Source organism: Galeopterus variegatus, unplaced genomic scaffold, assembly GCF_000696425.1.
Source record: "Galeopterus variegatus unplaced genomic scaffold, G_variegatus-3.0.2 Scaffold1102, whole genome shotgun sequence".
NCBI classification, from domain to species: domain Eukaryota; kingdom Metazoa; phylum Chordata; class Mammalia; order Dermoptera; family Cynocephalidae; genus Galeopterus; species Galeopterus variegatus.
This window is the reverse complement of record NW_007727213.1, coordinates 397253-411001: the sequence shown is the minus strand read 5'-3', so window position 1 is coordinate 411001 and position 13749 is coordinate 397253. Positions and strand designations below refer to the sequence as shown.

Here is a 13749-nt window from a genome sequence, read left to right as displayed (position 1 = left end):
TTTAGACAACTGGGAATATACCACTCATGTGTGACAGCATCGTGGTGCTCTCGAGGCAGCGTTTGGAGCTCAGCTCTCAGAGTGAAGCAGAGGACTGGGATCGCTCGTCCCAGTGCAATAGCTGAGGCTCTGAAAAGCTCAGCAGAAGCTCTGTCAGAATCACGGAACTGGGGGACACAAGTGCAATTCAGGATCTGTCCACGAGGAGAAGCCCTGTTACTAGAAAACACACGCCGTCAGAGGAAGAGGGGAAAGTAGACCGCTTCACACAAGGATGGGTTCTTAGCTTTTAATTGCTTTCGTTTTTCATCTATCTATCTCTGTATACCCTTACTGTAAGACCATACTGTTTTGGTTACTATAATTTTATAAGCCTTGAAATCAGGTAATTTCCAAATTTGTTCTTATTTTTCAAAATTGTTTTGCCCATTCCAGTTTCATTCCATTTCACATAGATTTTAGAACTGGCTTGTACATTTCTACAAAAAAAATAGGTACCTCATCCTAATCACTGAATATGTTATCTTGGTTGCTTTTGTCTGTTTTAGTGAAAATAAAAGTATCTGAGAATCAGTCTGAGACTGCCATAGCCTCAGAGTTATGGCTGGTGATTTATTCTGTAAAGGAAAGGCCATAACATCCAAAAAGAGTTGGGAAGATATCTCTTGAAATCAGAATATGGTTCCTGTTCTACCGTTGATCATTAAACGATCTTATAAGTTGCAGGGGAAAGGAATCAAGAAGTCCTAAAATATAGGTGATATTAGGTAAAATGTTTAAGCCGCTCTGTGGACCAGTGTAAATATTCTTTTCCAAACTCCAATTAATAGATTTTGTGCAGAGGAGATCAGCGCTATTCCTATAATACAATCTAATACAAGGTTCTGCTGAATCGAAAGGAATGTCCAGTCTTACTTAAGACCCTCAGTTTGCTGAGCTTTTGCAGAAATGTGGGTGGAGAGACAGACTTTCAATCTAGTTAGTTAGACAAAGGCAGAGGTAAATAACTCATCCTCTGAATAAGAGAGTTGTCCAACTCCACCTTTAAGTGGAATATTCCTCCTGAGGGGTCTGAAATATTGAGAATGCAAGCACCTTTGGATTGCTTATGTGGTGATACTAAAAGTGAAGTTAGGGTAGCTGTTGTGGATCTACTTGCCCAACAACTGTGAATGATGCTGAATGATTGGAAAATGGTTAGAATTTTTCAAAAAAAGGAAACAATAAAATAGAGCTTATAAAAACACCACGGGACAATTAAACTAGGTGGACTGTTCAGGTGGTTGATAAAAAATCACATGAAATATGAGGTGATTGAGTATCCAGAAGATTCTAATGAATCACTGCAAGAGATCAGATGGTCCGGCCCTCCCAACAACTCCTCAAACTGTAAGAGGACCATAATAAATTCACTCAATTCATCCTAGCCTGAAGAATTAAAATATTCACTGAGTACACAAAACAAGAATCTATAGCTCTGTCATAGCCAGTGTAGATTAAAACAGTGCAAGGTAAAGGGAAAAGTTATTATTCTGAATGACAGGTGATTCCAGGCACAGCCCCTAGAAGGGAACGGGAGGCCGTTTGAAGTGGTATGGGGAAAACGGCTTAAAGGTGGTGAGGAAACAGTATTGGGATTGCTGCTGTTCCGTGTACTGGTGCTCGATGCACTGTCATACATAAACCTGGCAATGAAAAGTGAAAGGGCCTATATAACTAAGTTAGGAGGATATGGTGATGCAATCGTAGAGGACTTGCAGGTGAAAACACGGCTGGAAGCAGGAATTGATGAGTGAAAGACATGTACGTTTTTGCCTCACTCCTACCAGAATGTGTTAAAGGAATAGATGTGATGACTGAATGAAGAATTCCTCCCTTACCCAAATAATTAAGAAGAAAGATGTGCAGATCCGCTCTTCATTCTATTTTAATTGGGCCTTCTGGGTGAGAATCTTAGAGTTGCATGTTAAAGGAATAGATGTGATGACTGAATGAAGAATTCCTCCCTTACCCAAATAATTAAGAAAAAAGATGTGCAGATCCGCTCTTCATTCTATTTTAATTGGGCCTTCTGGGTGAGAATCTTAGAGTTGCCTAAACTCACTCAAGTGTCTAATTTAAAATGGCATCGGAGACCCCAGGAATTTAGGTCTTATTTAAAGATCTGTTAGATGTAGGTGTATTTGTACACATAATTTTCTTGCTTAATAGTCCAGCATGTCCTTTGAGAAAAGCCAATTGGTCTTGGAGTCAAACCATGGATTAAAGAAATCTTAAGGTAGCAAATCTTAAGGTAGGTACATCAACTGTATCCAATACGATATTAACAACTCAAGATGTGCAACAAGTTAAGGAACACTTGTGCTTGCGATCAACTCAGCTAATAATTTCTTTTCCATTTCTACTTATGGAAAAAGTTGAAGCCAATTTGCATTTATGTAGGACAGACTCCAATATCAATTTACTGTGCTCCCACAGAATTTAATTCTCCTGCTTAATGCCACAGCTCAAATTTGGGGACATTCTACATAGTAACTGGCCTGTATGTTTAAAAAATATCAATGTCATGAGATCCAAAAGAAAAAAATTCCAAAACTTTCATATTAAAGGATACTAAATAGACATGACAACTGAATGTAGCACATTCCCTTAAATCTTCTTTTACTGTGAAGGACATACTTGAGACAATTGGTAAAATCTGAATAAGGCTTATGGACTAGATAATAGTATTATAGCAAGCTTAATTTCTGGAATTGGGTAATGCTACTGTAGTTATGTAAGAAAATTATTTGAAGAATTTTAGAGGTAAAGAGACATCATGTCTATAACCTACTTTACACTACTAATTTCAAAAGATTATACAAATTCAAGGAAGAGGAGATGGAGAGAATATAGCAAAATACTAACATTGGTAGAGGTTTTTGGGAACTCTTACACTATTCCCGCAACTTTTCTGTAATTCTTAAATTATGTAAAACAAAAACAAAGTTGAAAGCAAGTCAGAGAGAATTCGTTCTCAGGATATCTTCACTGAAAGAAATACTAATAACATTAACAAATATAAAACACCTAGGAGAAAACACAGTGAATATGTGTAAAGTCTCTGAGAGAAATTAATGACCTAAATGAATTGAGGGATATGCCACGTCAATGGATTGAGAGGCTCAGTACTGCCATTCAGTTATCTCCAAATCCATATGTTGATGAAATCCAGTCTCAACAAAAATACAACTAAGCTTTTTTTTAAATATGAAAATACATAAGACCAAGAATGATCAACACACTTGGCAAGAAAAGCAACAAAGTTAGAGGAGTTACTTTAAAGTCATTCCTTTAAATTAAATTTATAAAGACTTACTTTAAAGTTACAAAAATTAAGGAAGTATGGTGTTGGTGCAAGGATAGGCAAACAATACAATGGAACATAACATGTCTAGAAAAAAGACTCAGACATATACGCACCCTATTTATGACAAAGGTGGCACTGCAGTGGGGCAAAGAGTTTTTTCAGGAAAGGATTCTGAGTCGATTGGGTATCCAAATAGTAATATGAAAGTATACTCCTATCTCACGCCACAAACAGATATCAATCTCAGGGGGATTGTACGATTACATGAAAAAAAGAAAATGATTGAACTTCTGTAAGACACGCTTGGGGAATATTACAATCTTGGGGTAGACAAAGTTCTCTTAGAAAGGATATAAGGACACTAAGGGACAAGAAAAAGTTGATAGTTGTACTGCATTAAGAAGAAAAAACTGGCTCACCAAAGAACATCATACCATTAAGAGAGTGAAAATAAAAGGCCAAGGATTAAAAATACAATATAAGTACGACATATTTGCACCAAAGGTCATTATCATGGTAATGTGGGCATATAACTTGTAATAGTCACGATCCACAAACATCTCCACCAATTGAATGGATCAATACATGGTCACGTGGGTGTTCGAGGGAGTACTCTACAGCAGTAATAATGAGTGCAGTGCTGCTGTACGATCAGACGATGTATCCCGAACATAATGCCGAGTCAAAGAAGATAGACACAAAAGAGAACATACTACATGATTTTATATAAAGGTCAAAACCTGACAAAAATATTCTTTGGTAGTAGAAGTTAGAGTGGTTTTTTTTTGAGAGGAAAGAGGGCACAGTGATTTGTGGGATGTGTAGGTGACTTCTGGGTGCTGCTAACATCCTCTTTGTTAATCTCAGTTGGTGTACTTGACTGAGCTGAACACTTACTGTTTTTACATTGTTCTCTATTAATTGCAATTAAAAACTAATTTTTATTAAAAAAAAAAACCCTTTTGTTAACACTCCTTGACCTGACCTGAAAGATGAATGACCAATGACAACCACCATATTTCTCCACAGTACGTTTCACTTTTGAAGTCAGTTTTTCACTCTGATCTTAGGGCCATTTCACTCAGTGAGCATCCAGTGAGCATTCACTCACTGGTCAGCCTTTACCTCTCCCTTACCTGAGCAGACCACAGAGGCCGTGTGTCCACGGGTACAGTCTGGAATGCCCAGGGCAGTCACGGGGCAATTCCACAGGAAGGACTCAGCCCCTGAGCAGTCAAATCGGTCTTTCCAGATCTTAACACCTCTTTCCACAAAGTATGCTCCTTTTGGGGTAGAGATGGCAACTCCACAGCCAAGCTGATGACAAACAACTTTGGCATTGGCCATGTTCCAATGGGAGGCACAGAGCGTTCTCCAGTCTCCAGAAACATTCATCTCCACTTGTCCCTCACACTGAGCAACGCCATTTTTCATGAGCCGGACTTTTCTGTACTCTGATAGGAGAAAACAAGATTTCAGCAATGTCTCCTATTTTGGCAGTGATTCTCGTTGCAGAATGGAGTCAATTCTGCACGAGAACTCCTACTGCCCCAGCCTTGGTCACAGCCCCACCCCTGTGACATCATCTGGACACAATGCAGGGCATGAGGGTGACTCCCCAAAGGAAGAGATGCTCAGCAGAAATCGGATGGGTCTACTAAATTTATGAAATATGAAAATGAATTTAGCAGGAAATGTTTGGGATCTATGTGAACGCAAAAACAGCATTTCTCTGAAGGTTTTAAAATATCTTTCTTTTCCAATGAAAAAGTAAACTTTATTTTTTTCAGTTTTCTTTAACAGATGCACACATATAATAAAACACAGGTCACTATTCAAATTATTATTAATTCTATTTCATTTCCCCTGGGGAATAGTAAGTGTGTGAAAATTCCAATGAAATTTAAGGAATAGAAGGCTGCCATGAGGAAATAACATACAGACAGTGAGATATTAAAAATATTAAAAAGAACTATACTATGTTCTTATGTAACAACAGACTGCGAGTGGAATGAAGCAAAATATAGACTCAAAGACATATATATGTGTGCTTGTATGTGTATTTACATACACACATTGTATATAAATAGGAAATTTTAGTATTTAAAAAAGGTAATATTTTAAATCATTGGAAAATATATATCATTCAATAAATAGTGTTGTAAAACTTAGAGATAGGCTAAAAATAATGAAATCAGACCCCTATTTAATATTGCCTTTTAAAATTAATTTTACAGAGTTAAATATACACACATTAAAGTGAATCATAACACATGGAGAGAAAAAAATTGTATCTGTTCTTTCAAAAATATCAGAGTTGATTGTAAAGAAGACTCATTCTTGGGCTTTCCCATTAATAAGATTTTCATTATGTCATCTAACACAGCCCACATTTCCATATTAAAGAAAGTTGTTTACTTCTGTGATGTAACAGACACCCTTTTATTGGTCTATGATTTGGTAAGGACATTTTAATATCCACACAAGACTGGTATTGTTAGCGACTCCATTACTTTAGATAAAAATGATTAATCAGGCCCGGGCCAAGCAAGATATGATTCTTCTCTAGTGATGTAAGGGAATTGGGAGACTGGGGCTAAAAAGGGCTGAAGGTACCTGGTTGTGTGTTTGGCACATGTCCATAAAAGGCCTCTTTGGTGGCTACTCTTGGAGTGGCAGAAAGACAGGCAGTTCTGAGGCTAGGCCTGGGGGAGGGACGTCTGATTTCTTTCCATGCAAAGAAAGTGCTATACCCCTGTTGCTCTTTAACACAGGCCCACTCTCACTCTCATCTAGTTCTCTCTTAGTGTCTTGCTTCTCCAGTGTCCTAAACTTTCTGATGATGGACACTTTCAGGACTAGGACAGAGCTCATCAAGCTTGAGAAGCTGTAAATAATACTGAGGAGGTTTGAGAGCTGTGTCCCCATTTTATTCCAGAGAAAACAGACCCAGGGTGTGTAAGTGATTTGTTGAAGTTTACAGAGTTAAAGCATATGGTTAGCATCCAGACCTACCCTCTGTGTCCGTGTTCTATGGGTCTCAGTGAAAGCTCTGTTTAATTCGGACAGCTCCCAGGTGTCTGCACAACATTTCCTCTTCCTTTGAGCCCAGTGTTAAGAATACATCATGTCCCCTCTCCTTGTCCACATCTACTCATCTGATGCAGGTGGCCACTATCTTCTAGACTTAGTCTGTTTGCAAGAGAGACATCAACCTGAGTCACAGGAGGATCTCAGGGGTCCAAGCCTTTAGGAAACCACTGTTTCTGCTCCTGTGTCTGATCCTGGGAGATCCCCAATTTTCCACATTTCAGATTCTGCTTAGGGCTCCTTTGGCCAGAGGAAATGTCTCCTCTCACTATTAAAGCTTTAGTGCTCGATTTTATCCAGGGATGCATGAGAGCAAGGATGACCAGGTTGGTTTTCGTCTTTCCTATAGATCACATTTTTATTTCTTCCCCTATGACTAAGATTGCCTCCTCCATTCTGCCTGTAGCTGGGACTCATTTGCATACAACCAACTCTCAGGACCTCTGACCATAAGCCTCACCTGCTTCTGTATCCATCCGGCTCCTCATCCATCAGTCCAGGCACCTACTGCACCGTTTGGAGCCGAGCAGTGTGTTGCCTGAGCTTCTGGGAATGTCTCCACTGGATGTGGCATTTGGCCACTCAGAGACCCACAAATATCAAACTATCTTCCTTGAAGACCAAACTTTCCCTCTGCCCTCGGGCTGCCCGTTCACCCTTGACAGCCACACGTAATCGGCGTGATCTTCCCATCAAGGTGCAGCGAGGGGCAGGGAGAGCGGTCACTGGAGGCCCAGAAAGAGACAAAAATTGAGCCTCTGGTCAGGAAATGATGAAAATGGGAGAGGTGGAGGAGGCATCAGAGGAGGCGTACCTCAACTTTCTGCCAAGATCTGATATTCAGGTAGGAGAAAGGTATTTGAGAGCAGAAAGAGACAAAAATTGAGCCTCTGGTCAGGAAATGATGAAAATGGGAGAGGTGGAGGAGGCTTCAGAGGAGGCGTACCTCAACTTTCTGCCAAGATCTGATATTCAGGTAGGAGAAAGATATTTGAGAGTGATATTGAGAATCCATTTTCACATTGTTTTACTCAAAATACAAATATCTTTTCAAAATTTTCCACGTTATAGGAACTTTTGGTAGGTGCTGGAAATATATATCACAATAAAACAATGTTCTTATCTTTGTTGGGCTTTTCTCCAAGTGGTGAGATAAAGAAGTAAACAGTTTTAAGCCCTCTGAAAAGTTGATTAGAGACCTGGATAGTACAGTGAGAGGTAATCTGCCCGTTCAGAGGGCAATTTAATTTATATGAAACAGCCTCTTTAAGGCAAAATGAAAATGGCAGTCAGATATATCCACGTCTGGCCTTTTACTATATAGACACACTGTGTCTGAATCTGCAAAGGAGACTCGCAATTTGGCACAAATCCATAGCTTTGCTGCTGATTTGTTTAATGATATCCCCTGAGCCTGGTGCAGAACAGAGTCTCATGCTGTACATCCAGGAACACTCAACTCAACTCAACTTTCCACTCTCCCAGCCGGTAGACAGTACACTTTCCATACCTGAGCAGATGACCCCTGCGTCCTCCCCGTGATTGCAGTTGTGCTGTCCCCAGCCCCGGGAAGGGCAGTTCCACACGCGGGTCTCTTTTCCTGTGCAGCTCAGGTCGTCCAGCAAGATGGGCCCTGATCCTGCCCCAAAGTGAGCAGAGACGGTGGCATTGAGGGCCTCTCCACAGCCCAGCTGTCTGCACACCACGTGGGCATCACTCAAGTCCCAGCTGTCATCACAGACGGTGCCCCAAGAGCCCTGGTGAAAGATTTCCACTCTCCCGGCACAGTGCCTGCTCCCGTTCACCAGGCGAAGCTGTCTGCTCTCTGAGGAGAGAGAGAGTGGTGTCAAGGGGGGAGTTTATGCTGGGAATAACAAGAGTTACTGGTCCTGTGGGGCCTCTCAATTGAGCACTTGGCAGCACTCTGCTCTGACCGAGGAGCCTGCTGTGTCAGACAAGGGGTTCATTGTTGGGATGACAGCTGGGTCTGGTTTCCTGCAGAAACGACATTGATCATTGGATCAGAAGGGTTAGAGAACAGGAAATCAAATTAAACTGAAAATAATCTAGTGAGAAGTCTTAGAAACTGTTACATAGCTCCTATCAGTTAGCTTTCTGATTTGTAGAGTTCTGAATAGGGTCTGAAAAGGTACACTGGAAATGTCCAAATTTCTATCCTGAACAGTGGACAGTGTCTTTCCCTGAATGGGTTCAAAGAGTCACTGTTATGGCCTGGCAGCTGGACTTATTTCCTTTAAACCCCACACACACTTAAGTACCCTTGACCTGGGAGTTAGAAAGATTAGAACAAGACATGAAGTCTAGAACTGGGTCAGCTCATCAGAAGCCCCAGGGAGCAGCCAGGAACCCAGGACCAGTCAGAAGTGTTCCTCTTGGTGTCATTTGGAGCTGAAAAGTAAATGGACCGTGACACAGATCATGGTTTACCCCAGAATATTTTACTTATGATCCTCATCTTCAGACTACAGATCTGGATCCTTAATTTCAAAAAATGTGCTTCTTTTTGAGTAGATGGGGCAACCTCACATGAGAGATGAGGTCAGGTGACATTGACATTGGCTGGATGCCACTGGGAATCACATAATATTGCTTCCCCTCCCTCCCTTGTATAAATCTAATCCCTACTTGGACTTTACATCAGGAATCGCTATTATTCAGAATTTGGAGTTCTTTCTTCTCTGGGAGAAAAAAAATATGAATTTCTAACACCACCACAGAGTGGAGATGGGTTATATTCCTGCTCTGAAATCACTTGAACAGACAATTTAGACGGACACACTGTATTACAGTCATGCATCGCTTAACAAAAGGAATATGCTCTGAGAAAAGCATTGTGCGGTTTTGCTGTGTGCACACCTCACAGAGTGTACTTACATAAACCTAGACATATGGCCTAAAATATACATCTATGGTCTATAGTATAGCCTATTGCTTGAAGGCTACAAACCTGCACAGCATGTTACTGTACTGAATACTTCAAGCAATTGTGACACAATGGTAAGTATTTGTGTGCTAAACAACAAAGACACCCGGCCTGTCAATTGAAAGGCCCAAATGCCCATGCCATAGGAATAGAGGCAAATAAGAGGCAGACCGAGTAGACCAGCACTGCAACCCGGGCTTGCTCCAGCTCATTCCGGGTTGCATTTTTATATTTGGGTGATCGACATCACCTCCCCTGCCTGCCTAGCAGAGAAAATGAAATCCTTTCAGATGTTTAGAAAAAATATCTACAGTATGTTATTTTTCATATACAATTTCTAGCTTTTAATAAGAAATTTGGTGGTATGTAAAAAGATGGAATCATTTGACAAATTAACAAAGTGGAAAAAAAGAAGAGAAGGCAGAAATGGACACATGATAGAAAATGTTGGAGTTAGCAGATAAAGACTGTAACTGTGATCAATGCATTCAGGAAAAGAGAGGGAAAAAAACACAAAAAAAATTGAGAGAATTTTAAGTACACGAAAATGTCAAAGGAACCATTGCCAACAGACAATAAAAGTCCAAAAATAAAATTTTAATGAATAGTTTTAAATGAAGTTTAGATAGAACTGAAGACAGAATTAAGGACTTAGAGCTCAGGTGGATAGAAAATTTTTAAATTAAACACAACAGAGAAAAATATTGGTGAAAAAAAAAAAAAAACAGAGCATAGAAGATATTTGTAATATACCCCAAAGGTCTAACATGCAAAATTAAAGTCCTAGAGAGGAGAGAGAAGGAAGTGGTCAGGAGGACGAGGGGGAGCAGGAGGAGCAGGAGGAGGGGGCGGAGAGAGCAGCAGAAGCAATATTTGAGGAGAAAATAGATAAGAATTTTCTGAAATAGATAAACACATCAACTCACATATTTAAGAAGCTCGAGAACCCCAAGAAAGACATGAAAACTCCCACAACTAGTAAAGCTGCTGAAAATCAAAGGAAAAGAGGAAAATCTGAAATAATAACAAAAGTATTTAATACCAAAAAATAAGGCAAAAAAGAGGGAAAATGAACATAAAGCATGAGTCAATTAAAAGAAAATTATAGGTATTAGCCAAACAATATCAATAATTGCATTTAAAGTAAGTGGATTAGATACTCTAAGTAAAAACCAATCTAGATGAAACAACAAAATCTAAGTACACGGTGCTTGCAATATACTCACCTTATATATGAGGGTGAAAAAAGTTTAAAAGTAAAATGAGGGAAAAATCATTCATACTGTGTAAACACTGACCACAGGAACATGGTGTATGTAGCTCTATAAGTGTCTCAAAAAGCAGACTTTAAGGCAAGATACGCTCATTTAGTTCGAGGGATTTTTTGTGATTATAATGGAGTAAACCCTTAATAAAAACATTATAGATATCAAAACCCAAGAAAGGTGTCAAAATATAACTTCAAAACAAAGAACAACACTTGAAAGAATGAAAAAAGAAATGCATAAATCCACAATCGAAACAGAGGAACTTTAACATAACTCTTTCAACAACAGGTAGAACAAGCAGACAAAAACTAAGGAAGAATATGGTATGAGTAAAACAACATAATCAGCAAATTGAACTAAATAGCATGTTTAGAACACTGCACCCAATAATGAAAGAATTCACAATATTGTAAAAACACGTGGAACATTTTTCAAAATTTGCCATATAAAACAAAAACTTTCAGATAATTGAATTCAGAGTATTTCCTCTGACTACAGTAGAATTAAAGTAATAATTAATAAGAAAACACAGCTAGCAATTCCTAAATGTTGGGAAATTGAGCAACACTTTTAAAGAAATACCAAGATCAAGGAAGACATTTCAAAAAATTAGAAAATATTGTGAAATAATATAACAAAGATATGTAACTAAACTTCTTTTTGCCACTAAAGCAATGCCTAAGGGAAATTTATGACCTAAAATGAATAATTTAGAAAAGAAGACTGGAAGAGAAAAAATGTATGCTTTCCTTTAAGAAACTAGAAGATCAGCAAATAAAGCCTAAAGAACATAGAAAGTTGGAATAAATTAAGATAAGAAAAACTAATGAAATCTATTTCATTAAGCAAACATAAGGTAGGGAAAATTTAAAAAACCTTTAAAATGTTGTTCCTTGAAAATATTAATAAAATTGATAAGCACTGAGCAATACTAATCGAGAACACAGAGAAATTTACCAAGACCAGGAATGAAAGCATCGTTTATACATTTTTTGTTAACAGTGTTATTGAGAAATAATTTATACACTGGACAATTCACCCATTTAATTGTACAATTCAAAGGCTATTGGTATATTCACAAAGTTGTGCAACCATTACTAGGTAAAATTTAGAATATTTTCATTACTCCAAAAAGGAACCTCCACGCCTGTTAGCTATCTCTCTCACACCTCACATCCCATTCAACCCCAGGCAACCACTAATCTACTTTTTGTGTCTATACATTTCATATCAATGAAACCATAGAATATGAGGTCTTTTGTGTCTGTCTTCTTCATTTAGCATAATGTTTTTAAGATTCACCCATGTTGTAGCCTGTGTCAGTACCTCATTCTTTTTTTCTGGCCAAATAACATTCCATTGTATGGATGTACCACATTTTCTCCACTCATCAGCTGATGGTCATTGGGTTGTTTCTGCCTGTTGGCTACTATGAATAATGCTGCTGTGAATATTCATGTACAAATTTCATGTGAGCATATGTTTTCATTCCCCTCGTATGTATCTGAAGTGGAATTGTTGGGTTATATGGCACCTCTATGTTTAACATCTAATATTTTGAGAAACTGCCAGACTATTTTTCAAAGGAGATGCACCATGTTATATTTCTATCAGCAAAGTATGGGAGCTTTAATTTCCTCCACATGCTCACCCACATTTGTTATGATCTGCCTTTTTGAATCCATACATCTTAGTGGATGTGAAAGAAATCTCATTGCAATTTTGATTTGTATCTCTCTATGACAAATGAAGCTGAGTATTTTTGACAATTTTTAATTGGGTTACTTGTATTTTTCTTATTGAATTGTAGGAGTTCTTACATATTCTAGATACAAATTCTTTATCAAACATATAATTGGCAAGTATTTTCTCACATTTTGTGGATCGTTTTTTTACTTTCTTAAAAGTGTCAATTGAAGCCCAAAAGCTTTATATTTTAATGAGGTCCTATTTATCTATTTTTCCATTGGTTTCTTATGCTTTGGTGGCATATCTAAAAATGCTTTTCCAAACCCAAGCTCACAAATTTATTTGTATGTTTTCTTCTAAGTGTTTTATATTTTTAAAATCCTACTTTTTAAATCTTTGACCCAGTTTGATAACGTTTTTGGTGTGAGGCAGGGTCCAACTTTGTTATTTTGCATGTGTTCCAACACTATTTGTTGAAAAAACTATTCTTTTCCATTGAATTGTTTGACAACCTTGTTCAAAATCAATTCACCATATACGTGAGGGTTTATTTCAAAGCTCTCAATTTTATTACGTTGATAGATATGTCGACATTATGTCAGTATCACACTGTTTTGATTACTGAAATTTTGTAGTAAGTTCTGAAATTGAAAAGTATGACTCTTTCAACTTTGTTCTTTTTCAAATTGTTTTGGCTATTCTAGATCCCTTGCATTTCCATGTCAACTTTAGAATTAGCTGATCAATTTCTGCAAAGAATCCAGCTGGGGTTCTGATAAAGACTGCATTAAATCTGTACTTTTGGGACAAATTCTGATAGAAGACTTCCTAAAGATATTATGCATTTAATCTGTATTAAAGGGCAATTTGGGAGCTATAATGGAGACTCGTTAAATCAGGGCCCATAAGTGGTCAGAAAGGCTATCATGATCACCCAGGAGGATACTTGCCATAGCACACCCAAAATATTTTAATTCACTTGGGAGATATAATAATTTTAAACCTGTGGGTACTTAATAAAAAGCCTCAAAATATATAGTTCAATGAATGATGAAACTAAGGAGATTATATATATCTCAGTGATGATGGGAAAAGCAGATTAAAAAAACCAACAATAATTGTAAGACTTGAACTATGCTATCAACATGTTACTAGGACCTTTACACACAATAAACATGTACACATTTCTATGAAGCATAGATGAAGTATTTGCAAAACTTGACAAGACAACCATCCATAGAACATGTCTAAGCAAATGCCAAAAACTCAATATAATACTGATCACATTTTCTTTTTTAATTAAAATTTTTTTATTGTCATATTCATTGTTACAAATCATACTTCCTCTTTATGCCCCTGATCCAGTCTCTCCCCTCCCCCTCCCACTCCCCCTCCCTTCCCGCTTCCCC

General features: G+C 38.1%; 1 protein-coding gene across 1 annotated transcript in view; it reads right to left on the bottom strand.

The window, feature by feature from the left end:
* CD163 (CD163 molecule) overlaps positions 1–13749 on the bottom strand; it is a 105904-nt gene that overhangs the window by 28552 nt on the left and 63603 nt on the right. The window contains exons 17-18 of the mRNA XM_008574777.1: positions 7950–8264; positions 4486–4803 (exon numbers count right to left, since the gene is read on the bottom strand). Coding sequence (XP_008572999.1) covers positions 4486–4803; positions 7950–8264 — 633 coding nt within the window. The remainder of the gene's footprint in view (positions 1–4485; positions 4804–7949; positions 8265–13749) is intronic.